At 42.0% G+C, this 27875-nt stretch overlaps 1 protein-coding gene across 2 annotated transcripts in view; it reads right to left on the bottom strand.

The window, feature by feature from the left end:
- The window catches only part of epha8 (eph receptor A8), a 96355-nt gene that overhangs the window by 16252 nt on the left and 52228 nt on the right, over positions 1-27875 (bottom strand). For both annotated transcript variants that reach the window (XM_034532445.1, XM_034532446.1), the window contains exons 7-9: positions 7078-7233; positions 6473-6892; positions 1193-1317 (exon numbers count right to left, since the gene is read on the bottom strand). In XM_034532445.1, coding sequence (XP_034388336.1) covers positions 1193-1317; positions 6473-6892; positions 7078-7233 — 701 coding nt within the window. The remainder of the gene's footprint in view (positions 1-1192; positions 1318-6472; positions 6893-7077; positions 7234-27875) is intronic.

Here is a 27875-nt window from a genome sequence, read left to right as displayed (position 1 = left end):
CTCACATGTAATTGGCAGGTAATTACCTCAGGTATCTTTTGGAAAAATGACAGGTACTTTGAGGATTATATATATCCTTTCAGATAATTCATTTGTGATGCCTCATATGTTCAAATGTGAATTCTCAAGATTATACCACATATCTGTCGTGCAAAGTTTTATGTACATATTCATGAGAGCGTGTTTCTTGTTTTCGAGGAATACATTTAGTCCTGTGAAGACTGGATCAACAACGAAGTTTATCATTACCATCGTCATCGCCATTGCCGTCTTCGCCTTGCCTGCCGCAGCATCTTTTTGTGAACTTAATTTGCAGATCCTATGAGTGTGGAAGGTGATACGAGTTCAGCAATAATAAGGAGGTGCAAGGTGCATCCAAACAGTAGAATAAGTGAATCATTCATGTGTCCTCGGTAAAAGGATGAGAGCCTAATTAAGAAGAAGTGCCGGGTGCAGATATGAGAGCAATGTTTTTGTCTTTATTATCATCCTCTATAGTGTACTACTGCTGCTGCAGCGGCCAGCACCCTCACTGTGACTCATTGTTGTTTCGGTGCAGCCCTATAGAAACCTTAAGAAAGCACATTGCTGACTTGTCCACTTGAAATCCCCCCCCGTGGGCGTCTTCCCCCCCCCGAGCAAGGCCAGATTAAGACGCCAGCGCAAGAGACGAGCTAATCCTCCATCACTCCTGCTATGAGACTGTCTGTATCCAGGGTACTCCCACTGCAATTAGCTGATTCTTATCATCACACGCTCACCCCCAAATACAGACACACACACACACTGCACGTGCACGTTAGCGCTCGCGGCAATTAGCCTCGTCGCGAGGCTTATGTGCCCGCCCGCCGGCCTCTTGCTGTCACCGTCACTTTTGCTGAGGTGGAATCCACGGCGTCTCATCCTCCTCTCTCAACCCTCATTTCCTTTCAATTAGCTGAGCTGCCAGCGGTACCTTTTTTTGGGGGGGGGGGGGATTAAGTTATCCGGAGTCTATCTAACCACTCCTCCACATTCACAAATATCGTGGCTCAGTTTAGTCGCAGCCCTTTGAAGACAATGAGCTTATGTTCTCCAGGTATCGCAGAGTCGGTGTCACTCCCCCCCCCCCCCCGCCCCGCCCCTCAATAGCTGCCTGACTATATTGAAAAATGAGTAACCCTAAAAAACTGTGCAGTTCTGGTTACGGTACCTTCTCGTAGTATTTGATGTCGTACTCCAGGATGACTCCGTTGGGCTGGTCGGGTTCGTGCCACAGCAGCATCACACTGTTCTGGCTGGTGTTCTCCTGCCGGATCGCCATCACTTCAGAGGGGGCTGCGCAAGAAACAGGAGAGATTACTGCTTTGTCAATTCAAGATGGGGTTTATCAGTGACCATGTGTATAATGAGGCAATGACATTACCCTGCAGTTAAGTCATGTTTATATCATGTCATTGGCATGTGGTTTCAGCCCTAGCAAGTCCTTGGAGCTAAATGATCAGCCCACGTCCGACTAGTCATGAACATGAAATATACTACAGCAGTGTGAAAACACTGGTTGCAAGAGGAACGGAAACGATTTGACTAACATTTTTCAACTTTCAAAAGTTGAACAAACGTCAATGCAGTGTGTCAACCAATCAAGGACAGTTTTTTTTGTAGTGATTACTGCAACATGAATCAAAATGCAGAAAAAGTTTATGTTACTTTTGTGTTGCGCAGAAGTGTCAAGAGTTGGACATTAGTACTGTTTGCTGACAGTGGCAACTACTCCTGCTAGTTCTTACAGAAACAAAGCGTGTGTGCCCAAACCGCTTTTTTCATTATCAGCATAAAAATGTCGTAGAGGCAGCACATTTCTTCCGAAGATTGTTACTTTGGCACAAGAAGAGAAGAGAAATGTGTGATGAAGGGCCACAGCTGGATTCAAACTAAAGAATGATGTGACTGCAACTGAGCAACCAACATGCTCTATTTGAGAAGTTTATCTTTTATTTATTTCAAAGATGGTTTTTGAGCCATTTCTGTTTCTTTTGGGGATAATTTAGTGAGTGGTTGAAGGTCAGATTTGAAACAGGTTCATGGTGAGACCTTGAGCCATTCTGGATTCCCAGCACAGTGAAAACATCTTTCACCACAGAACCAGGGCTGCCAACTGTTTCACATTGATCAAGAGACTCATGTTGAAAATAACAAATTTGACACACGCTCAAATGTGCATCAATGATCATCAGATGACTGATTTCTCATATTACTGTGAGGTCGCTTTGCTCTTAACAAAGAAAGTTAACAGTAATGGAGCCCTACTCATTAATTTATTGTATTTTCATTGCTTATCAACAACTCAATATTAGGTATTATACCAAATGAAAACAGATTAAGACACTGGTTTGAACTTGACCCAGAAAAGTGTGAAGGTTGCATTTTTTTATTTTCCTCAGTGGACCAACTTGACCTCAGGAGCTTAATATCCAGCAGTTTTTTTTACTTCTCGAACAAAACCATTCGGGATGTTTCTCATCTTGTTGCTGTCTGGATCTGTGGACTTTAAAAGTAGCTTCTCCTTCTTCATGTGGCAGCTGGAGAAAAATTTGAAAGCTATATGAACACCGTTCTGCAACATAAAGACATGATGGATGACAGTGCTGTCACAAAATCCGAAAATGAGTCCCTGACAACATGAGACTTAATGTATATTAACAGAACCATGGACTGGGAAACAAACGGCCCTGGGGCCATGGATACGCTGACTTCACAAGTATAAGGATTCAGTGAGAAGAAAAAAAAACTCCCAAACCCTGGGACAGCAACCTTCGACACAACAGAAGCAGCCCTGAAACATCCACTCATCTTGGCCAAGCTTCAGCTCTACATGACCGTGAAGAAGTAGCCAGCAGACTGGCAAGTGATGCCTTTCCTCAGCAAAGACTTGGCTGAGTTGATCACAGTAATGATTTATGTGGGTGGCGTCGCAAAGCTCTCGTCACTACTGATTAGACCTCATTCATGTGTAGACTGTGTTAATGAGGAACATGTGAAGTCTTCAACCTTTACTCGGGCATTACAATAACGATAACACACTTTATGATATATTTTGCATTTAAGAATGTTTTGACAGCATCTGCTTCGACTCTATCAAGAGAGAGGTCTTCCAAGACATCACTACACCACAGCTAACCAAACTGGATGTAGATGACAAGGAGAAGTATCTCCAACCCTAGGACGTCGACATCGAGTCAAAGATAATCTTTTCAAAATGATGTCCAGAATGTAAGCAGCACAGCAAGAGTCTAGAGCAGCAAAAATCAAATATCGTCGAAAAGGTGCGGGAGAAGAGCCCCCTCAAATATCCAACGGTGAGGCAGATGGCGTGTCCGTAACCCTTTTGTCATGTTCAGACACCCAGACAGATGCAAGAGGTCGATTAAATGTCTTGTTCAGATGTTTTTTGTGGGACAAACATCTGGCAGGAGGTGTTTCTGCTGGTAGGAATAACTGGAATAAGGCTTTACAAAAGTAGTCCATTGAGCGTAGTGCTTTAAACACAAGCAGTGTGTTTGTGTCCAGCAGTTAGTAACGAGCCACCACAGACATGAACATTTCACATTATTAATTGTAGTGCTTTTTCTACAAGTCAACCTTTTTCTAATCCAAATCATATTTGTGAGGGTGGATCTCTCTCTCGTTGAATTGGAATAGGTTTTGAAAGTGCACACCATTACATCCTCTATACGTTGTTGATCTGAAGTAATGACTTATCAATATATTTTTCTTCACTTTTTCTTTTTCAAGGTTACACACAAGGTTTTTAATTGTCATTGTGTGACAGTTATTTATAGGTGATGTCATTCTCCAACAATTTGAGGCCTTCACGTCCCGTGGGAGCAGAGTTCCTCTCCTTCCTGTCGATACAAAAACGGCTGGACATCTTCTTGTGTGGTTTCCTCAGAAATCCCTATGTGGAGCTTTGGGCTTTGTGCCGTTTTGTCCCATGGACAGGCCTTTGTGGAGAGAGGCTTTTCTGTGAACAAGAATGTGGAGACTTGCCACATGCAGGAGGACATACAGGCTTGTGTGTGATGTTTGTCATTCTACACCGGGGGGAGGTCACCAAAGTTCCTCCTCACAAAAGAGCTCCTGACTTCTGTGCCATCAGCCTGGTCCAGCCACCATGTCCACCTCAAGAGAGGAAGAAGCTGGAGTCTGATGCACAATGCCAGAAGAGAAAGGCTACAGGGGGATTTCCTGGAGGACCCATGAAAGAAAAGGGAAAGAAACATCCAAGAGGTTTCTGAAGGTCTGGCCAAACATGTTTGCAGAAGAAGCCGAGGGCAAGGCTGGTGGTCGGATGGCCCATGCTCATAACAAAGTCCAGCACTCTGAGGGGCTGCAGCGAGGAAAAGTTAGCCCAGCTCAAGAACATTGAGGAGGAGATTGCGGCCAAGGGAGAAAAACTCATCATGTGCTTGTTGAATGTGAATACATTCATTTACTTTGCAAGTAATTCTGGGTGTCCGACTTTCGTTCATATCCTGCACACTTTTCCGGTATGGGTGTAAAATAAGTTTTACATCGCGTTCATAATGGTCTCGAAAAGGTCTTACTGTAAAACAACTTTTTGAAACCTGCAGAAACCCTGGATCAGATAGAACGGTTGGATGGAAGTTATTAGAGGAGAGATGTTTTAAATGATTCACAATGCATTTGTGTAGCTTTTGGAACTGCCGTCAATGTTTCCAACGTTCTTTCTGAACGTTGACGTGCAGAAAGAACTGTGAAGTATAATAACTCAAAAAGCTACTGAATGTATACACTCGCTGTTTTTTCTTTTTAATGATTGTAACAGTGAATAAATACCTACAAACCTTTCAGGAACAGTGTTGTTCCTTTATGTCATTGTCTTCTGTCTGATGTTTCACTTTTACACTTTTACACTTACACTTTCGGCTTTAGTTTCTATCTCTGTCTATTTTTTGGGAGGGGGAGGTGCTAAACAATCTGGTGGAGAACAAACTGCATGATGCACAGCACTTATTTTAAAGCATTTCTTTTCAAAATATTAATCAAAGTAGCTTGGTTGGTTTGGTGGAAGAAAATGTTCCCCATCTCAGAACATTATATGACTTTAGAAGAAACTATGCCCAGCTGCTCCAACAGCTGTAATCCTATTATCTTGAAAATTCAATTGTTACAATATCAGACCCTGTCTTTGGATTCCTTTTTCATTTAACAATTTGTTTGGTGTGCCTTTGGACTTCACAATACTTTCGAGTTATTGGAAATGTTTGGCTCAAACAAGTACATACAATCAATACAACCCTAAGCACAATGGCTCCTTAATGCACGGGCTGGCAAGGAAAATATCGTTTTTGAAAGGCTAAACGCCAACAAATATGGATTGAAGCAAAATGTTTTGTTAGATAAAAACATTGTGAATATGTATGTGCAACTGTGCAGAAATAGCTGGTTTTAGAGGCCCTTCCTTCCCTTCACAATATGACACGGTTACATTAATTCAGCGCCGTCCGTCAGTGGACCGCAACAAATAGTAAACAGAGTGCCCTCCTGATCAGTAAACACAATATGAAACTCATCAATATAGGACAAAATGTCAGCAATAAGTCAAGACCAAGCTATGTGATCACAATATGCAACAACAACATTAATTCAGCACCCCCTGTCAATGGACAGCGACATATTTACTGATCGGGAGGGCATGCCGTTTACTATTTGTCGCTGTCCACTGACGGAGGGTGCTGAATTAATGTAGCCGTGGCATATTGTGAAGGGAGGGAAGGGCCTCCAAGACGTCCGTAGCCCCAGGGTCTGAAGTAATATTCTGGCTCTATTGTTGCATATTATTTAGCTGGATGTTGTTGTTTTGTCTCTGAAATGCCTGCAATAAACATAGTTTGTCAGTGGTGTAGCATGAACATGAACTACTGCGTGCACGCTTGGCAACTTAGATGTAAGGTACTTGAGCAGGTGGGCGGTTCTTGTGTCTGCTATGGAATAAAATCCTGCCAAGGGCCACTGAATACACTAACGTATGTACGCACTTGACCACTTGGGGGAAACATGCCGTGAACACAACATTTAATCACTTTTGAATTTTTTTTTTTTTACCACCCAGCAGTTATGGAGCACTATGATTAATCATTTGGAGTATTGTTTCTGGCCACCTATGAATGTATAATATCACTCTCTTTTAGCTCTGTGGTCTTTTGGTCTCCACCAGCTACTGAGGAAAATATATGTCTCTTTAGCTACTAAATGCTCCACATGATCACCAGCTGGTCTCTAAATATGTCTGTCTTCTGTTTGGTGCTGAAAACTGCAGCGGCTGTATTTCCTGGAACAGTGGAAACAATAAAATAACCAAGGGCAGTGGCTACACATTTAATTAAGTGTTGTTAAGTTTCATAAAGGCCAGTGTGTGCCATGAGCTCAAGCCTCCAAGATGAGAAACTGTCACTGTTCTGAACCCTACCTGCCTGGTTCGTTGTGATGTTGACCAAGGCGTAAGGCGACGGCTCGTTGCTCAGGTGCGTCACTGCGTTCATGGCCAGGAGACGAAAGGAGTAGTTGGTGTGAGCCACCAGGTTGAGCACCGTCACCCAGGGCTCCGTCAACTCGGTCTGGTGGGGAACAAATCGAACCGCTGCGGTGCCCAAGCGCTCCACCAGCCCTCCGATCCCGGCACTCATCCCTCCGCCTGCCTTCCCGCCACCGGCGGCACCCGAGGAGGACGCACAGTCCTCGCAGGGCTTCCCTTCCCCTAAGCATTTCTGACACAACACACTGTACTTCAGGTCGCTGCGACCTCCAGTATCTAGAGGGCGATCCCACTCTAAATTCACAGACGTCCCATTGACAGAGGAAATGACGTTGACTGGAGCAGATGGAGGGCCTGGAGAAAAGAAAGACGGAGGTTTGAGTTCATTCAAAGGCTTGATCAAAAATAAATAAATTGGATTTTTGAGGCATAGATGCATTTCGGCACATCCTTCAGTAGTTGCTGTGTGTCGGTGTGTGTGTGCGTAGGTCTTTGCCTGTGGGATTAGGTGATCTTGTGCACTGTGTGTTTGTGCTTACGGGAGCATGAAGCCGCTGGTGGGTCATCTGCTGCTCTGTAGTAGTTGGAGTCGCAGGGGCAGGAGAGGGCGGCTCTGGTCTCCGAGTGGCTGTGTTGAGGACATTTACCGCACAGGCCGTTGCCCGCCACCGGCTTATAGAATCCCACCTCACAGGCTGCAGAGAGAGAGAGAGAGAGAACAAATAGAGTAAATAGAGAGCTCTGCAATGTAGGGCTCTGCACTCACATAATCACCCAGAGTGTGACCAGAAAGGCGTCAATCCCAGCACTGTAGGAAGCTGTGCATAGCAACTTTTTCAAAACTGTGTCATCTCTTCCAAAGCAATCATTTTAAGGACATACCCCCCCCGTACCCCCCCATCCCCCCTCAATCTATGTATAATTACAGGCCATGTAACCGTAGAGACCGCGGAGCAGGGGAGATGAAAGTCGTATTTCTTTCTGCTCAGATTTGGGCTGAAAAGGCTTTGCACTGTTGATACTCCCGGTGAGACCCCCTTCAAAATCCAGACCGTGTTTCAACCTTATTCAGCTCCTCTGATACGTATTCACTTTTAACTCTGCACTGATTAATAATGGAGGGCCGCTCTGATAAATATATTCTCTTTCCAGGCGGTTAATAGGCTTCTGCCATGGTAAATGGGGCAGGGGTAAACCTTGCACACGCTCAGAAAGCAGCAGCAGCAGACGCCTCGAGCGCTCACGTTCGCTCTTCCTCGCGGGGTAATTTATGCTTCCCCAGAATGCTGAGTGTTAGTTTGCAGTGTCTTCCTAACCTTTCTCTTGTTAAAGTTCACAGAGGGACATTTTAGGTGCTTAGACTTCAAAAGGTGCTGAAAGAACCATGAAATTGGATAACCAACATGAGTGAAATTATAACAAAGCGACTCGTTAAAAATGTATTCTGGGCTTCTGACAGTGGCATTTTTGGATCCGTTTTAATAGGAACAAAACATTTCTCGATGCTTGTACCCAAAAAGTACACATGCAAAAGTTCACCATGGCTGAGCAGAGAAAACACACACACACACACACACACTGGATGTGCTATACAACCATGTGATTAGATTTCTGATGATATCATGCGTAATGGTGTTTAATTATATAGGCTGAGTTTTTTACAGCCATTTCATTATCAGCTAATTGTTCAGCGTATTTTCTGCTTTATAACCTTGGTTACTAAAGCTACTACTACAACTACTACGGCAATTTGGACATCCGTTAGGCGTATTTCACCGATGTTAAGATCTCTGTCATCTAAAGCTGTATTAGAAAATGATTTAATATCAGACAATCACATTGATTTATTGTGTCTTACTGAAACCTGGCTGAGCAATGAAGAATATGTCAGCCTAAATGAATCAACTCCTCCAAGTCATATTAATACTCACATTCCTCGAGGCACCGGCCGAGGAGGTGGAGTAGCAGCCATCTTTGACTCAAGCCTATTAATGAATCCTAAACCTAAACTAAACTACAACTCATTTGAAAGCCTTGTTCTTAGTCTTTCACATCCAACCTGGAAAACATTACAGCCAATCCTATTTGTTATACTGTACCGGCCACCAGGTCCATATTCAGAATTTATATCTGAATTTTCAGAGTGTTTATCAAGTTTAGTCCTTAAAACTGATAAGGTTATTATTGTAGGAGATTTTAATTTTCATGTGGATATTAATAATGATTGCCTTAGTACTGCATTTATCTCATTGTTGGACTCGATTGGCTTCTGTCAGAGAGTACAGAAACCCACTCACTGCTTTGGCCACACCCTCAACCTTGTTCTTGCATATGGCATTGACATTGAGCATTTGGAGGTCTTCCCACAGAGCCCTCTTCTGTCAGACCATTACCTCATAAGTTTTGACTTTATACTCCCGGAGTGTACACCGTTAGTCAAAAGTTTCTACACCAGATGTCTAACTGACAGTGCTGTAGCTACATTTAAAGAAGCGATTCCTTCTGCATTTGATTCAATACCACGTCTCAATGTGACGGAGGACTCCCGTGCTAACTTTAGTCCGTCCCAGATTGATCATATTGTCGATAGTGCTACAGGCTCACTGAGAATGACACTAGACTCGATAGCCCCACTGAAGAAAAAGACAGTGAGGCAAAGGAGGTTTGCTCCCTGGTATAACCCTCAGACCCGCGACCTAAAGCAAACTTCACGAAAGCTCGAAAGTATATGGCGTTCCACCAATCTGGAAGAATCACGCTTAGTTTGGCGAGACAGCCTTAAAACATATAAAAAGGCTCTCCGTAATGCCAGAGCAGCCTATTACTCATCAGTAATAGAGAAAAATAAGAACAACCCCAGGGTTCTCTTTAGCACTGTAGCCAGGCTGACAGAAAGTCACAGCTCTGTGGAGCCGTGTATTCCTATAGACCTCAGTAGTAATGACTTCATGAACTTCTTCAATGAAAATATTTTAACTATTAGAGGCAAGATTGATGATCGCTTGCCCTCAACTACTGCCGATCTGTCATCAAGAGGAGTGGCCTTGGAAACGGCTGTATGCCCTGGTGTATATTTGGATAGCTTTTCTCCCATTAACCTAGACCAATTGTCCTCAACGGTTTCTACTTCTAAAGCGTCTGCCCGTCTCTTAGACCCCATCCCAACGAGGCTGCTTAAAGACGTGTTGCCTTTAATTGGCACCTCTCTGTTGGATATTGTTAATATGTCTTTGCTAACAGGCCATGTACCACCATTCCTTCAAAGTAGCTGTAATTAAAACCTCTCCTGAAAAAGCCCACTCTTAATCCAGAGGTGTTGGCTAACTACAGACCGATCTCTAACCTTCCCTTCCTCTCTAAGATCCTTGAGAAAGTAGTCACAAATCAGTTGTGCGATTTTCTACATCAGAATAGTTTATTTGAGGAGTTTCAGTCAGGATTTAGAAAACACCACAGCACAGAGACAGCACTGGTGAAAATTACAAATGACCTCCTAATTGCATCAGATAAAGGACTTATCTCCGTACTGGTATTATTAGACCTTAGTGCTGCGTTCGACACCATTGATAATGACATCCTATTACAGAGACTGGATCAGTCGATTGGCATTTCAGGTACCGCACTAAGTTGGTTTAAATCCTATTTATCAGATCGATCTCAATTTGTATTTGTAAACGATGAAGCCTCAATGACCACCAACGTTAATCACGGAGTTCCACAAGGTTCTGTGCTTGGACCAATTTTATTTACCTTATATATGCTTCCTTTGGGCAATATTATCAGGAAACACTGCATAAACTTTCATTGCTATGCAGACGATACTCAATTATATCTATCGATCAAACCAGAGGAGACCAACCAGCTTGCTAAAATTCAAGAATGTCTTAAAGACATAAAAACATGGATGACCTGCAACTTCCTGATGTTAAACTCAGACAAAACTGAAGTTATTGTACTGGGCCCTGAACACCTCAGAGATCAATTATCTGGTGATGTGGTTTCTGTAGATGGCATTGCCCTGGCATCCAACACCACTGTAAAGAATCTCGGCGTTATCTTTGACCGAGACTTGTCCTTTAACTCCCACGTTAAGCAAATCTCAAGGACTGCATTCATCTATGTAACATTTCAAAAATCAGGCACATCTTGTCTCAAAAAGATGCAGAAAAGCTGGTTCCCGCGTTTGTTACTTCCAGACTAGATTACTGCAACTCCTTATTATCAGGCTGCTCTAACAAATCTCTTAAATCCCTCCAGTTGATCCAGAATGCTGCAGCTTGTGTACTAACAAAAACTAAGAAAAGAGATCACATTACTCCTGTATTAGCTGCTCTGCACTGGCTCCCTGTAAAATCAAGAATCACATTTAAAATTCTTCTCCTCACCTACAAAGCCTTGATTGGTGATGCACCATCATATGTTAAGGAGCTTGTAGTACCATATTGCCCCACTAGAGAGCTGCGCTCACTAAATGCGGGGCTACTTGTGGTTCCTAGAGTCCTAAAAAGTAGAATGGGAGCCAGAGCCTTCAGTTATCAAGCTCCTCTTTTATGGAACCAGCTTCCACTTTCAGTCCGGGAGGCAGACACAGTCACCTCATTCAAGAATAGACTTAAGACTTTCCTGTTTGATAGTGCTTATAGTTAGGGCTGAATCAGGTTTGCCCTGGTTGAGCCCCTTGATATGCTGCTATAGGCTTATAGGCTGCTGGGGGATGTTTTAGGATACAATGAGCATCTATCTCCTCTTCTCTCTCTCCTTATGGATGAATTTACATCTCTCCATTGCACCTTATTAACTCTGCTTCCTCCCCGGAGTCTTTGTGACTTCACGTCTCATAGGGTCCATTGGACCTGGAGGTGTCTGATGCCTGGTGAGCCGGCCTCCCGCGTTGGCCCTGCTGATGCGCCCCGCCCCCTCTCCTCTCTACCTCCTTCTGTTTCATGGATTGGAGTTCCATTCATACATTGTCATATTCATGTAATGTGTTTATGTAACTTTGTAATGCTGTTCATTCTGTACACGTGACATCTATTGCATCTGTCCATCCGGGGAGAGGGATCCTCCACTGTTGCTCTCCTGAAGGTTTCTTCCCTTTTTTCCCTGTCAAAGGTTATTTTTGGGGAGTTTTTCCTGATCCGATGTGAGGTCCTGGGGACAGGCGATGTCGTATGTGTACAGATTGTAAAGCCCTCTGAGGCAAATTTGTAATTTGTGATATTGGGCTATACAAAATAAACTGAATTGAATTGAATTGAATTGTTAGGGCCCCCAGGCGTACGCTGTTTTGATTTACTTTTCAACCTTTTCTAAATGGTATCGGCAATGGCAGAAGAACTATTAAAAAATGTGTCTGAAGTAAAACTAGTAATAGTAAAACTATCAATACAGGACTTTCTCTCTAGAAAGAGAGGTATTGTCAGCACAATGTACTTTAATTTACTCAATGTCTGTTCAGCATGGAGCTTTCAATTGAAATATGATGCTGGATAGTTGAATAGATAATGCATTCTATCTTAATTGTTATATTTTGTGAATCTGCAACATAACCAGTGACATTTCTTTGTCAGGTAAACATAGTACTACATTTCTTTTCCTCTGAAATTGAAGTCACAGTACTTAGTAGGTGAGTTGTATATTTGTTAAGTGGTGGTCTTTTGTAAATTACGTTGGGGTACAATGAGTTAGAATTGTAACACAATTTCATAATTTGTATATCCTAATAGTTGGGGGCCCCAAGGCCCAGGTTAAGTTTGCCCCTGGTGTGTTCTCATACAAAAAGTTATCTGCAAGCAGAAACACCGAGACTTCTGCCCTTTCTGAGCATGCCTGTTTTGAACGGGCACGGTACTCTTTATGCATAATTAAGATTTGACAGACATATATATTGAAATGGAAAAGAAAAGGGAGAAGAAAAAAACTATGTGGATGAATAAAACCGACAATTGTTTGCCTCCAAAATTAAAATAAACCAAGCAAACAAGAATTTCAGCTTTCAGTAGGCCTCTATAATATACAAAAAAGAGATTTTTCTAGCCAAAGGCTTGCCAAATTCATAATAGGGACCCTGAAATGTAATATTTTTTGCATAAAGACAAATGAGCGCTGGACCGCCTTCACTATTCTTACATGGACAGGGTCAACATGGAAAAGCTGAATGTCTCAGCACGATTCTAATTATTTTAGACAGAAAACACATCCCAAGCGGCACCTTTTATGTGCTTCATGCCTCTCCCGACTTGCTGTGGTCAAACAGCCCGAAGCAGCTTTTGTTTGTGACATGACACATAGGAGTCAAAACAAGATGACAAATATAAAATTGCATCGATGGGCTGCGACCTTGTGTGAAGATTCTGTTCCTTATTTGATCAGCTACTGCGTTCAACTGCTCTCCAAACGCCATTGTATGCATAACAATATTCAATATATATTGACACGACCCTACCATGTTCAATGTAAATAATTATTTTATCTATTTAGAAATGTGCTTGTTTCTTAAGAAAGCTCTTTATTTCATATGGGTAGATCCTTAAAAGGCTGTTTACACATCCATCTGTGGATGTTGGAAGATAGCACCGAAACAGCATTAGAGTTAAGGATTTGACATCAAAAACATTTAAGTTTGACTTTTCATCTGTGATCATGCCACCACTAATGCAACCCAGAAGGTGCGTTCATTATTTTGAATATTTCAATGAGTGAACAAAGACCATCCGTATCCTTATTATATGGTCAGAACAACTGACGTAGTATAAAGAGCGAGGAAGTCTGTTAGAAAGAGAGGATGGAGAACGCTTTTTCTGTATCCCGTGTGAAACAAGATTGACTTACTTTTCTTTTGTATTTCACGTAAGACACATACTTATTTTAAGCCAAAACACCATTTTTTATTGAGCCTAACCAAGTACTTGTGTAAACTTAACCAAGCAAACCTAAAAGTTAAACCTACATGAATGTTTACTGGGAATACAGAAGTTTCTTTTGAAAAGACACAAAAAGACATTACTTATTTACAAGTTTACCGTTTAATTCTGTGCTGAGATCAAAATAAAAAAGAAACTAGATTTTATTCACAAACATCAGGTTGGCATGCTTACAAATCAAAAGGGACCTGCGGCATTTGCACTTTACACAAAAATCCATTCTAAAAAAAAGTTGATTCAGAGGCCTGACAGTGCTAGTTGTTTATCCTGGGACGTCAACAGCAAGTAGGCCTGCTGAATGTAAGTACCGTAAAATGCGGGTTATAAGCCGATACTTTTTTCTTTTTTTTTCCTCAACTTGACCGGGGCGGCTAATATAAGGGTGCGGTTAATTTTGGGTAGCCATGGTCTTAATAGAAAGCTTCCTCCATGCAATACAATGCATTGTTGACAACGTTAGCTCTCGTGTCGGCACAATGAACAGTGTTCCGACCTACATTTTCATGTGTTGCATTAGAGACGCCAAGTGGCGTAGAATGCAATTGCATTTTTGTTCTAGAATTTATCCCTCCTCTCTTACCGTAGTTCATTCCTTTTGTTTTTGATTCTACTGAGAGGATATGCTGCAGCTACGTTTCCCCTTTACTGCTTGGTAGCCTTTGAAGTTCTAAGTCTGAAAGTATTTATGTATGTAGCATGTAAATATCTACTACGGTATATTATCTGTGTATTTACTGTTATAGTATAATTGTTGTGGTGTAGCAATAGATGCTTATCGCGATTAGCATTTCATCATTGACAGCCATGTTAAAATTAGCTTAGACGCTAGTCAGGGGATTCATGTTAATAGTTACGAGTAATTTCTGACATGATGGCTTTATGCTAAAGTTTTATATCCATGTATATGTATGTGGACAGTTTGTAAGGTGTTATGTTTCCACAGTTTTACGAAATCAAGATTCACACTAAAAACCCTACACTCTACTTCGGATTCCTGGGTCTTTCTTTCATGGATCTGCTGTTAGCTATCTGCTAAGCTAACTTATACAAGCAAGAGCAGAATAAACAGAAAGAAAAGAAATGCATACTTTTTTCTGACTTAACATTAACCCCATTTCTAGCCTTGTATCCACACACATATGTTATCTTTAATGTACAGTATTTATAGAAGCTTGTTTACAGGTGAAGTCAGATACTAACAAACTTTTTAATTAGCTGAATCACATGTATTTGTGTAACCGTGGTTTCTTATTTAGACGTATTGTCAGTATCTCCGACATGGAATTATTATGAAGATAATAAAAAAGTTATAAGAAAGTTAATTTCCCTTCCCCACTTGGCTGTTCATCATTACTGTCTTCACAACTTCATCGGGACGTAGACGCGTTATCCGAAAGGTCGCGGAAGAAATGGAAAACCTTGCAAAACAAATATGACCCCAAATCACAGAGAAGCAGATTGGCACCATAGACTGCATATAAGAAGTGGGCGTACGTCATCATGACGTCAATCTCTGGTTGGTGGACTGCCGTTTTGAAGCCTCGAGCCCAGCAATTGAACCGTCGACATCTTGGATTACGGCCGTCGTCATGGCGTTTTGTTTGCAACCGATAAACGGAGTTTATCATATTTAGAATGTGGAGGAGTAACGTAGAGACACCACATATGTCTCTGGTAGCTGCTAGTCAAACTGCTGTCAATCACAGTAAGCCTGCCCTAAAGTATACTCTGCTTTATAGTCTATTTGAATCTAAATGGACCATCATTTACTCAATGAACATCATGCTGTATCGAAGAAGACTTGAAACTAGAGATTGAGACCATAAACTCATGTTTACGACTGTAGCTCAGTGGTGAGCAGGATCGGCGGTTCGGCTCTGCTAGCCCACGTCGATGTGTCCTTGGGCAAGACACTTAACTCCAAATTTGCTCCCGTAGCTGTGCCTATGGTGTGTGAATGTGTGTGTGTGTGTGAATGTTAGTTACTGCTGATGTGCAGGTGGAACCGTAGCCCCTCCCATCAGTGTGTGAATGGGTGAATGATGTCATGTAGTGTTAAAGCGCTTTGAGTGCTCGGAAGACTAGAAAAGTACAGGTCCATTTACAATGTTTATTGATGGATGAATCAAGAGAGAATAGTCAATAGTTGCCCCCTGATGGTCAGTAGAGAGAATGCAAGCTTTAAGACACTTCCGCATTGACTTCACGTGGCAGAACCGGAGGTTGCTGCGTGATTGGCACAGGACTAATATCATCAAATCTGTGGTTGTGCAGCTGTGGCTCAGTTGACATGGCGGCTCGCCCATTTCCCTGTTTAAACCCACTGCTCCTAAACGCTTAGGATGGGTCAAATTTATGTCTGAGACAATCCAAGTAACTTTGACCTCCTTTTTAAGCATATGTGTTTGACGAAATAATGCAAGTAATTTGCAGTATTTGACAAATCTGTGAAGAGGCAGGCCGGTAGCAGGCAGCAAAACTCCAAACACATGATGAAGATGAGCAAAAAAAGGACCTAGACTGGTATTTGTATAGGGAGAGATTAATTTGGGGGGAGTGAGAACAGGTGATCAGGAGGTTGGGTCGTCTGCAGGGTTAATGAGGGTGAAACTAATCAGTATTTGGGCAAGCAATCAAAAGTGGCGACAAAAACACACAAAGGCAGAAAATGAAGTGATATAAAACAAGAGGAGAGGTGAGTAACAAAATAACACCGGAAACATGAACCAATGACAGGAAAACGAAAGAAGAACAGCAGTTTCTTTTTCTATTCAAAATCATACTAACCAGATGTTTTCAGATTCTAGTAAACCCTGTTTTCTAATCCGGCGACGTCTGAACACAGTTTGAATGAAATCTACTTTTAAATTCGACAGTGTTTGTACAAAATCAAATAGGTTTTTTCTTTTGGCTGCAATAAATGATTACAAATGAGCGTAATGGAAAAACCTCAGTGGTAGAGAGTGGGGGAGTTATCTCCCTATTTTTCATTTCCACTTGTAGATTGTTTAACCCCAAAGTAACTCCCAATGAGAACATTATTAATTAAAAACTGCTATGGTAAAAAAAAGATTTGATGCCGATTATTTTCACATGTCTGGAGGGCATCTTAAAATGGCCCTCTTTTCTTCTTCTTTTCTTTATAATGCCAAATTATTATTTAGTATTTTCTGTGGCTATCTACAGTTCCACATGCTAAAGCTTTTGGTATCTACTACTGCCAACCAAAATGTGAAATACGTGTAAATGTTTGAATCTTTGAGCGACATTAAGTACCAGGATATTGAGTCTTTAATTGATTTGCATGACATTTCCACTGGCGCTCTCCTACCAGAAACAATTTTATGTTCGCAATATTTACCCCGGACTGTTTTCTCTCCCTCCCTCTTTATCCCCTTAATCCCTCCATCCCTTGATGCTCTTTTTCTTTCCTTTTGTGAAGCCCTGGAGTTGAGAAGCCGGTCACGATAAACATCGGAGCGGCTCGTTCATCAAGGGGAGAGGCAGGCGAAGCGCATATGAAGCCTCTGACAGATTCACCGGGAGTTCTACATATACATATACACACACACACACACACACGTACACTCACACATATGCAAAGGATTATGATAATGCATGCGCCGCGTGTCTGAAGCAGTAACCGCATGCACGCAACATGAATTTATCAGCACGCAGGTGAATATTCAAAGGCAAGGGGGGAAGGCGGTCTGTGTCGAGACCAGCTGTGATAACCTTTCACTTCACTTCTGATGCTAGTTCGGTGCTCTGGATGGAGGTAAATATTAAGATGAAGCATCTTCATCATCATCGGTAGAAGATGAGTAAAGAGGCCGACCCCTGCGAGAAACAAAGTGATCAATGGGAACAGGGCGGCTAATGGCTCCTGGGCAATTAAAACAAGTTAACCTAACAAGTTAAACTGTCGACGAAGGTCTCTCGTCATGTTATATATTTTATAATATGTCCTCAAAAGCAATGTCCGCAGCATTGAATGTCAATACACCGCATCATTGTTGGAGACCTTTGGAAAAATGAAAGGACAGATGAGCAGGCTCTACTTTCATATACAAGAGGGAAGCTGTCTTGCTTTACGGCACAAAACAGGAAGTGAGCGCTTTCCTTCCAGCACAAACTAAGCCGAAGCTTTGAAAGTGTCTATCAACAGCTCGGATTACCACATTGGCTCCCTTAGGCCTTACCCACAGGTAAGTCTATGAGAAAATGATTCCCTCAGTAAACATTGCAAACACGAGTTTATGGTCTCAAGCTCTAGTTTCAAGTCTTCTTCAATACAGCATGATGTTCATTTAGTAAATTAAGTTTTAAGTTTTGGCTTCGGCAGGGATATGGCTTTTTAAGTCTGGAAAATATGTGGTGTGTTCTCAGCAATTGGGTCCTATCAATTAATGTTACAGTTAATTAAACCACTTTTTTTGAGAGCTTGAGTTGCTGTGACGGTAAGGTCCTTGGACACTTGGAGAGAGACAAAACTTTTCTCCTAATATTATTTATCATACTTTAGTGTAGACGTTTGATTTTACTGTACAATAATGTTAATGACACTGGTGAGCAGAGGACTTTTCAGACAAGTGATATAGAAAAAGAGAAAGTCGCACCGGGTTGAGGAAAAGTGTTTGCAGAATCAGTAAGTTGGTAAACGAGCGTGTTATTCAGTGTGTGTTCACGTGTGGCCGTTTGCATGTTGCCCCGGCGTGTCAGCACCTGTCAATGTAGTGCGCTCGCTACAGGAGAATTTGAATTACAATGAATCTTAATAGCGGCGTGCTGCGTTGTGTGCTGACCTTGATTTATTCCCTGTATAAGTGGTGGGTAAATAAATCCATTCGAGAAGATAAAAAAAGGGGGGTGGGGGGGGGTCACATCATCGTCCCATGCATGAGGAGACTGAGGGAGCAGCGGGGGGAGGGGGGGCGGGTCTTAGGTGCAACCTGGGTTTGGCTGGTGAAAGCAGTGTTGGCTCTGAGCTCACTCTGCGTCAAGAACATCTAGAAATCCACAATGAAAAGAAAAACAATTAATACTTCATGAAAATAAATAAATGAAATAAAATAAAAATCTTTAATTGTGGTTGTTGAAAAGTTCCCATTCTTCATGGATTCAAGGCAACATGCGGTGAGTAACTAATGTACAATTGACCATTTTTTGGGGGGGGGGGGGGGGGTTCTCTTGCTTTTCACTTTATTTCTTTGTCTAATTTGTGTTTATTTCAACATGTTAACCATACTAAAACACTGAAGGTTATGAAAGGGTTGTGGTCACAGTCAATAAAACAACGTTGGTGCAATGAGGTGCAGATGAGTCCAGGGTGGACGCAAATCCTGAGGATAGTGGCTCTGTAATGATTATGCAGAACAGTTCATGTAATATTTTTCATTTCAATTTTGCCTGTCAGTGTGGAACTGAAAAAAAGAATAGGTGGGACCAGTGGCAAAGTACGAGATAATAGAAATATGTCTTGAGACAGGACTCAAGATTAGACTTGAGAACCACAAACACAACAGAGACACTATCTGGAGTTCTTTGTCTGTCCATGGTGGCTATTTCTGCAGTATGTAACCCATTCTTCCTGGAAAAAAACGACTAAACTGGGATATTAGGACAGCAAGTGACAGAAATGTTTCTTTAAACGTCTCCGTCAACGAGAGCAGATTTAAAAGTTCTCTTTGTGCTTTGGGAACATATCAAGTCCTTATGTCCCAGACCTCGCAAAGAATAGAGCGCGCTCCGAAAGCCGGCAGCAAAGTGAGCCGGCGGCTCCTTTTCTGGTTCCCTGGGGAGCGCCATATAGCCACTAACGAGCCGCCTAAACTGTCTGAGTGATGGATGAACGTGTCGGCAAGATCAACTGTGGAAGTGGGACACTCGCCATCCACATCGTCTCTCCCGTTACATCGCAAAGTCCAGATACTCACAGCTGGTTTGCCTGCTCTGCCTCAGCCCACTCTACACTCTCGCCAAACGTGTGGCCTTTGAATTGTGGTGATCAATGACCTTGGGGGTAGAATGGATGGGACTGGTTAAGGATGCTTTAAGGAGGATAGGCTAGATGATTGCAGTGACTTTCTATGTTATCCTCTGAGCCCAACACAAACAAGCTCAAGCCTGTATGCCATTTTTTTTAATGTTCTTTGTATATAAATAAACGTAAAACATATAAGCAGAGAAAATGACATATTTATTAGACGGTAAAGTGGGAACAAGACCAACCACTGAAATAAAAGCCACAGTAGGCTGCCTAACAGCAAAGACCAAACTGAAATTGAAAGAAAATCTACTGGAGAAAACTGGCAAATTTTAAACTGTTCGAGTGAAACAGCATTTGTTTGTTTCTCACAGGCAACTGGGTTTCCCCTGGCAATATGATCACAGCACATTTTAAAACCATCTATCATATAATTAGCTGACCTTATTGAGAGAATCTGTGTGATCAGAGAGAGATAGTTGCCTTCTCAGTATTTCTATACGTAAAGTCCAACTGCTTATAGTCAAATATAATTGTTAAAGTTAAACCTAATTTTCAATTAAAGGGCACCGAGGTGTAAAGTAAAATGAATGTTGCTTACATTTACAAGTCAATGGCAAACAGCATTTATGATCAAGTGTGTTAAAGAATAAGCACTGCAGCATTTAAAAAAAAAAAAAAAGGTTTGCAGGGACGTTTTTAAATGTTTATTGTGCTAATGTTACAGCTTACTAGCTAATAAGCGAATAGGCACATGTAATGCTTTAAGATGTACAATGAAAGAGAAAAAAACAAAGTCCAACAAATGTTCATCCATCTTGCTTATTTATGCTTTGAGAATTAATTAGTTCACATCTGTATGCTGTTGTAGAAAACACATGCAATTACAGCTGGAATGTAACAGTTGTGGAATATACTTTTCTATATACACAGTACATGTGAATGAGTTTTCATTGATGTGTAACTCATAATGAATTCATGGTACAGATACGTCCAACTGATTCGTCTCTAGCTGTCAGAGTGTTCTGTCTGAAGAACGCTGAAATAATAAATAAAGTACGGCGTCAATATCTCCAGTCCATATGCGTTCCTTGCCTCTCCTTTCTTCCATGTTGGCCTCCCTGCTGGGTTCAAATCAATTCCATCAATGAAGCCGTCACAAAGGAAACATTACTGCAGTGTTTTCCCTGTGAAAAACGCCTGGTAATTACAAATCAAACGAGACAAATACATTCCGGGTAATGAGCGTTAAACGGATGTTAATTATCCGATTGAACGGCTGTCACCATTAAACTGTGTCTGATGGAGGGAGCGGATGGGGTGTGGGTTGTGGGATGGGGGGGGGAGTGCGGGGTCGAGGGGAAGGGTAGCTAAAAAAAACGGCGGGCACTCTGAAAGGCGCATTAACGGCGGATTGAGGAGATCAGACGGTGTGAAGCGCGTGTGTCGGAAATGGAAGCGAGAGGGGAAAGGCATGTGGAGAGGCAGCGGGGGTGGGGGAGGCGAAACTTTTCCTTTTTTTTTCTCCGACATTAGCGATTGCTGCGGTGCAACGGAGGGGAAATTAATCAACTGGTTTTTTTTTCCAGATTTTTTGATTATATATATATATATTTGAAAAGGACAAAGTGTGCGGGGGGAGAGAGAGTTGCTCAAGAGGCAGGAGTCCCGCTGCGCTAATATGGTCACAGCCGGGTCTCCAGTCACAACATATCTGTCTCAGAAGGATGGGAAAAAAACAAGAAAAGAAACGGCACTTAACATTCACAACAAGGTGCAAGTCATCTCGGATTTATCAAGCAGCTCACATAACGAGGTGGGAGTCCACATTCGGATTAGGGAAGTACAGACAGAACAACTTTGAAACTCAGATCCAGACGAGAAGAAAAAAAAGAAGCTCAATCTGAGCTGTTCAACAACAGCCTCAATGGTCTGATTAACCTGTGATATCCGTAATTGTGAAAGGTTTTTTGCTGCTCCGGGTCTTTTGTTTGTTTGCTGCTGTCAAAACGAGGAATGACTTCTCCGACACTGTGAAGAGGATAATATCTATCGTGGTGACTTGACTCAATCTTTTCATTTCTAACCCCCATACCAGTTCAGAGACAAACGTTATGTCCTGGAATAAGACATCATCGCTGCGATGTGAATAATGCAGTAATAAACTGGGCCTTGTTTCTCTTTCAAATTGCCATTGACAGATTGTAGGAAAAAAAGTTCAGAAGAGGATTTCATAGTTTAATAAATAAAAGAACTGTGTTACGATGCTCAAAAGTTGTGCTTCAACCTTCATGAAATCCTATCAAACTATGAATTCCCTCAAAAGCTAAAAATATCTCTATCACAAGCGATAGAATGTCATGAAAGCTGTCAAAGAGTTTGTTCAAGTGTCCTTCTAACGTTGGATAAATGGATTATCAACTTTTCAAAGTGGACATATAATATGTAAGAATGCATGAACTGCAATGATGAGGGAATATTACAGCAGCACCAAACCCTTATTATTTCACTTGATGTTATTCTTTAAGGGCAAGTGCGAAGCATTTAGTGGGGTCTATTAATGACATATTTTATTATTATAAGTGTATAATTACTAGTGTCTGATCGCCTGAAAGTAAGAATCCTTGTGTTTTCATAATAAGAACAAGCTTTTTAGCAAGTATTTTTAATGGAACGTGATATATGTTGTTTGTCATAGAGCTCCATTGTTGTCCAAAAACCTGTTAAAAACAAGTTGTTTCATTCATTACGATGAACACACACAGTCCCACATATATCATTCTGCTGCCATTCTGCTGCCAAACGAATACGGCACTAATTAACTGTTATTAAAGTGATGTTTGTAAAAAAGTGGAAATGAATGGGCCACAGAAAGTGTTGAGAGATGAAGCGGTGGTTTGGACTCTGCTTGATGGTCTATTTGACTCTAAATGGACCATCATTTACTATGTATTGAAGAAGACTTGAAACTAGATATTGAGAACATACACTCTTATGTGTACTGAGGTAATAAATCACATAAGTTCACATAGACTATACAATCAGACTTATTTTTGTAACTAGAGGAGCCGTCCCTGGTGGCCAGTAGAGAGAATTCAAGTTTTAGAACATCGATTTCACTCGGTGATAGCCCAGCAGAGTGTAGCATTTCCAAGATGAAGCGTTTCACTTATTACAACTGACAACTTACCACACTGCATTAGAGCATACTCTGGTCAAATTACATCCAATTAACTTTCAGTATTTCTATAGTCTCAGTTTGATTTATCCAAGGAATTGATTGACGTTGATGGAGGAGGGAAATTCAGTCTCCCTGCTGACGATGTCGCCACTTGTTCCGTTCCCCCCCCTATTTTTAAATGCCAACATCATTGCAATTCATCACACACACACACACACACACACATATATACATTCAAGCATCCACATCCATACAAACTGCTTTCCCTTCAGTGGAGGACTGGAGGAAGGAGAAGTATATGACAGCGCCCGGTGCGCACATCACTTTAACGCGACACGAAGTCGGGGCAGGAAATCATTTGAAGAAGTCCCGCAGTCCCCTCAGACGGAGGCTGCCAGCTTCTCAGTGATCCGCTATCATGTTGCCTGTCTCTTTACTGTCAGTGCTAATAGCTCCTAGACACCGGACTGGGACACGGGTGGCTACTGCTGGGCCAAGGATGGCATACATTCAATCAATAGTTTGCCCAGCAGCTCTCTCGGGCCGACGCCCGTGCGCACGTTTTTTTTTTTACTCCTGAATTAAGCATTCGTATGAAGCTGAACATAAGAGGATTTGTTTTCCGTGCAAGTGTGTCTTTGTGCGGCTGGTAACGTGGGCGTGCAGGCGCGTGCACGTACGTGTGTGTCAGCAAAGTTGCTTTGTGTAACGACGTGTAGCCCTTTGCACCTGCTGTGGAGATAGGGCCTCGGCCAACCACAACAAAGATTGGGGGGAAGTTTGAGTGACACAACAGTGCTGTGTCTGGCTGAGATATGATTCATTCTGTTATCGCTCGCTCTCCCTTGCGCTCACACATATATACACACACACACACACACAGACACACACACACCATCCCTTCCCGGTCTCCTCTCCGACGCACCTCTCTTTGCTTCCCTTCCTCCTTTCCTCCCCTCTCATTTATTCTCACCACCTTTCCGCCTTTCGTCTCCTCTCCCCTCCCCTCCCCTCCCCTCCCCTCTCCTCTCCTCTGCACACTGACCAATCAAAACCCCTCGGCCGTCCACCGATGAGTCCGGACACACAGAACGACTAATTAGTCTTGGCACAGCAACAACAAAATCCCACCGCACTGACGCTTGCACACACTCTTAACAAACAGATGTACACCGCTTACACATTTAGCGACGCTCGCGCATTTGGACACACACACACACACACACACACACATTTGTGCATTGACACACACGTTTCCCGACGCACAGCTTGAGGCCGCGGCAGCTGCAGCGGCTGTCGCGTCGTGCTTTTGGAAAGTTTTTTTGCTCGCCCCACATCCGATGATGAGGTCGACCTCGCTCCGTGGATGATAACTGCTCTGTGTGTGTTTGCGTCCGCACAGTGTTAACTGCAGCAAAGTGAAATATCCTAATTAGGCTTATTGAGACGTTTCCATTACCCACTAGTTGGGCCCTGCAGCTCACTGCGCTATGTCCGTGTGATGTGTTAAAAAAAAAGAAGTGCATTCCAGCTCATTAAATGATGTTTTTGTTGTTCTGGTCTTGGCCATCGTTTGTGTCGCTTATACATTGTTTTGGACAAAAGTGATTGCTGAGATCTGGGAACACGGCAGCATCAGTTGAACGCAGCCAGACACGGCAAACTCCCTTTGGAGAAATGTCTTGATTGGAGACCTGTTACTAAGTCAGCAGTTGACCTTGCTTTTCACCATTCTTCTATTTCTTTTTTTAGCTAGCTATTAGTAGGGAGATTTTTTTTTTTTTATGTTCTGCCAACAAAACTCTGATTGGTCAAAAGTCTCTCCAACCAGCTGGAAGTAGCCGGCCCGGAGCACAAACCCAGACCTGAACAAACACTTGAGACCAGGATCTCATTTCCAGGGCGTCAAACGCCAACGTTTTTGTCGCCTTCTGCGGATACTGACGGGTCAAACAAACACAGGACTTTCACCCAGGAGACTGTTGTGGAGAAAAAAAAGGTCAAAGTTGTCTCAATTTAAGTTACGCGAGTATGTCTCGTATGCTACGCATCTGAAGCTCCTTAACAAACGTAGTTATTTGAACCTAAACCATAAACCATGTAGGTTTGCTGCCTAAACCTAAGTCATGTGGAGGTGTGGTCCCTTTAAAAAGCGATCATTAAAACAAAATGGAACTAATAATTCTTACGTAATACATGCTAATCGTATTGATGGTTGTTGTTGGTTTGTAAGCCATGTACTAAATTTGACTTGTTTGCTTTTATATTATTTTCCAAAGATATTTCGTCTGATCTTTTGAATATATATATATATATATATATATTCAAAATGTCTGCCCATCAGACTGCTTGTGCTTTATTTCCAAGCCAGATTGCTCTCCAGCGAGGTACAGGTATTCCCAGATGTCCAGAGTTATAAACAATAAAGAATGGTGGCCAAAAACAAAACTACAGAAAAAACATTTCCCTTTAGAGAAATAAAATCACCACCTTCCTGAGAGTTCAAATGACGTAGATACAAATACCCAGTGAAATGGTGGAGGATTCAAATTTGAATGCAAGTTTGTGTCCCTCAGTGCAAAGTCACTGTGTGTGTGTGTGTGTGTGTATGTTTGAATGTGTGTGTGTGTGTGTGTAAATGTGTGTGTGTGTGTGTGCGATCACGCAAGGCAGCTTCCCGCCCCGAGGCTGTGAGTGTGGGTGTGTTTCTGGAGCCTCGGTGTCATTTGCCTCCAAACAGTAACAATGTTGTTGATCAGCAGTAGTTTACAAACCGCCAGGAGGACGGAACTAATTTGATCACATTCCCCCGTCTCCCACTCCCGGGAGACCGCCTCAATTTGAGCTCCTTATATACGTTCTCGATAGCAGGCCGCCACAAGTTGATTCTGACAGCAATTATGAATATCGTGTTCCTCTCAAGTGGTTCTGAGCTGGGGAATAATGAAGTTCTCACCATCATCTGTTTCCCCAAATCACTTAACTGCGTCTTCATTAGGAACTTTGCAGCCTTGAGGAAGTCATAGTGGGTGTCGGATAAAAGACAGCATCAGCACATGCCGGAGAATGACATTTATTAGCTTAATTTCCACACTGAACTCCGTAACTGAGATTACTTGTATTATTAATACAGCTGTCTGAACTGAGTGTTTCATGTCGGTTTACATTGTGTTGACTGATAGTGGATGTGCCTTTGACTCTTTAACGGTTTAACTACTTTCAGTGTTTACATGCAAACTGACAATTCTGCTTCCAGGGTTTTACTCTCAGCTTGATGACATCAAACTTCTTTTCACGCTTACATCGACAGTTCACCTGCTTTCAGCTGCTCCTGTGCACCTGTTAGTTGAACTACTTTAAAGTGTTGACATACACACTGACAATTCAACTGCATACTGGGTTTTTAACTTGAAAGTAGGCTACGATTTCAACAGCTTTCAGCTCTTACTCCCCTGTCACCTCAAGTCCTTTGAATGCTAACACTTAAACTGACACTTCAAATGCCTTCAGTGCTCCAAACTCAATCGACACGTCAAACTGCTTCCATTATGTTAGTTATCACTACAATTCCAATGTTTCAAACGGTCACGTTGGCAAAGTAAAACAGGCAGTTTCTAAAAATGGGCGTACAACTAGTTCAGGCAAAAATAAAAACATCTTTTGGTTAGGTTGAGGTGGTTCAAATAAGTATGTTTGTGATGTTACTTAAATTATGTGCGTAAGTTTAGTCTGTTACGTAGGTTACATTTTGTCCACAGCTGTTTTGATATATACAGACCATTTTTAGCTGTTTCCAAGTGTTCAAAAGTTATTTATTTCTATAAAAGCCATTACAAGACCTCAGTTTTCCACAGCTGACTGTCAGCTGTTTTCACCTGTTTAGACCTTAGGGACCCCGGGCCAATGAGGATACTTCTCTGTCTCTGAAAGTTTCAATGACCTGTGTGTGTGTGTGTGTGTGTGTGTGTGTGTGTACATCATCATATGCTTGAAGTAGGAAAATACCAAAAATGAGGAGCAGTAACAGCAGTGAGGAGTTGCTGACAGGCCAGTGAAAGGACAAAGCCCTCAGCTCCTCTGTGTGTGTGTGATGAAATATAAATATATAATAGAAGAATATTAAAACCTCCTTGTCGCCTGCTGCAGTCTTCCTCTGATATTTCTCCAAGGTGCCACGTTGACAGATAACGATCACATTATGTGTCGGGAGTGTCGCATCTTCTTTCATAACCTCTGTCTCTGTTGTTTTTATTCCTTTGGCTTCTCTCCTTTACTCGTGCTGCTTTTCTTTCCCTTCCTTTCCTTCTCCATCCCGTTCCTGCACTGTTTCAGCCTCCCTCTGACTGAGAGGCCTCTGAGTAACTCGGCAAACCCTCAGCGGCTGGAGGAGCCAATCATTTTGTCTGCTTAAGAGGGAGAGGTGACGAATTACAAGACCTACACAAAAGGATGCATGCCCAAACACTTCGCAAAAGCCTGAATTCTTTTTTTTTTTACGAAAGCACAGAAATGTCTCATAAATACCATTTGATTTCAGCCTTGTATCACACTTGCAGAAACAAACAATTACACATTGTTAGGGTTAGGTGACCAGACTACTAATATCATGCTTTATGTTCCAATAATGACGAAACAACATCTGCTTAATACTGCTTCTTAATTTGCTTCTCCAGGAAAACCTTTTCAAATATATTTTTGGATGGGATTGTTTGAGATGTATCTGTGTTTTATATTGTTTTTGAAACGACGTGTCTCAAGTTGCTGCCTTTCTGGCCAGGTGGTTATTGTCAATGAGAACTGATTCTAAATTGATGTATCTGGTTGAATAAAGGTTCAAAAAAACTAGTGTGAATTAAAAACAACCGCTCTTTGGGTACTTTCTTGCGTGACGTTGCATAACAAAGTAAAACAACTCTACGTAACAAGTGTAAAGTCATTGTTTACTTTGGGTTTCACACAGGGTCTCCTGGGTGAAAGTCTTGTTTTTTGTTTGAGCCCTCCCAACCACCACTTAACGCTCGTTATACTCCTTGTTGTACTTCGGAACTTTCGATAACGTTCGCTCGATATACTATTGTGAATATTGATCTGACCGAGTACCAAAACGTCCTCATTCAACTTATCCCATTGTTTACAGAAATGAATAATTAAAAAATATATAATAATTCTGGTGTCTTTTAGCTTACGTGAATGTTTCCAAGGAAACTACAATTTGAAAATAAATTGTAAATTTCTTGTGAAACGTGT

This window comes from Cyclopterus lumpus, chromosome 5, assembly GCF_009769545.1.
Source record: "Cyclopterus lumpus isolate fCycLum1 chromosome 5, fCycLum1.pri, whole genome shotgun sequence".
Taxonomy (NCBI): domain Eukaryota; kingdom Metazoa; phylum Chordata; class Actinopteri; order Perciformes; family Cyclopteridae; genus Cyclopterus; species Cyclopterus lumpus.
This window is presented reverse-complemented; position numbering and strand designations above follow the sequence as displayed.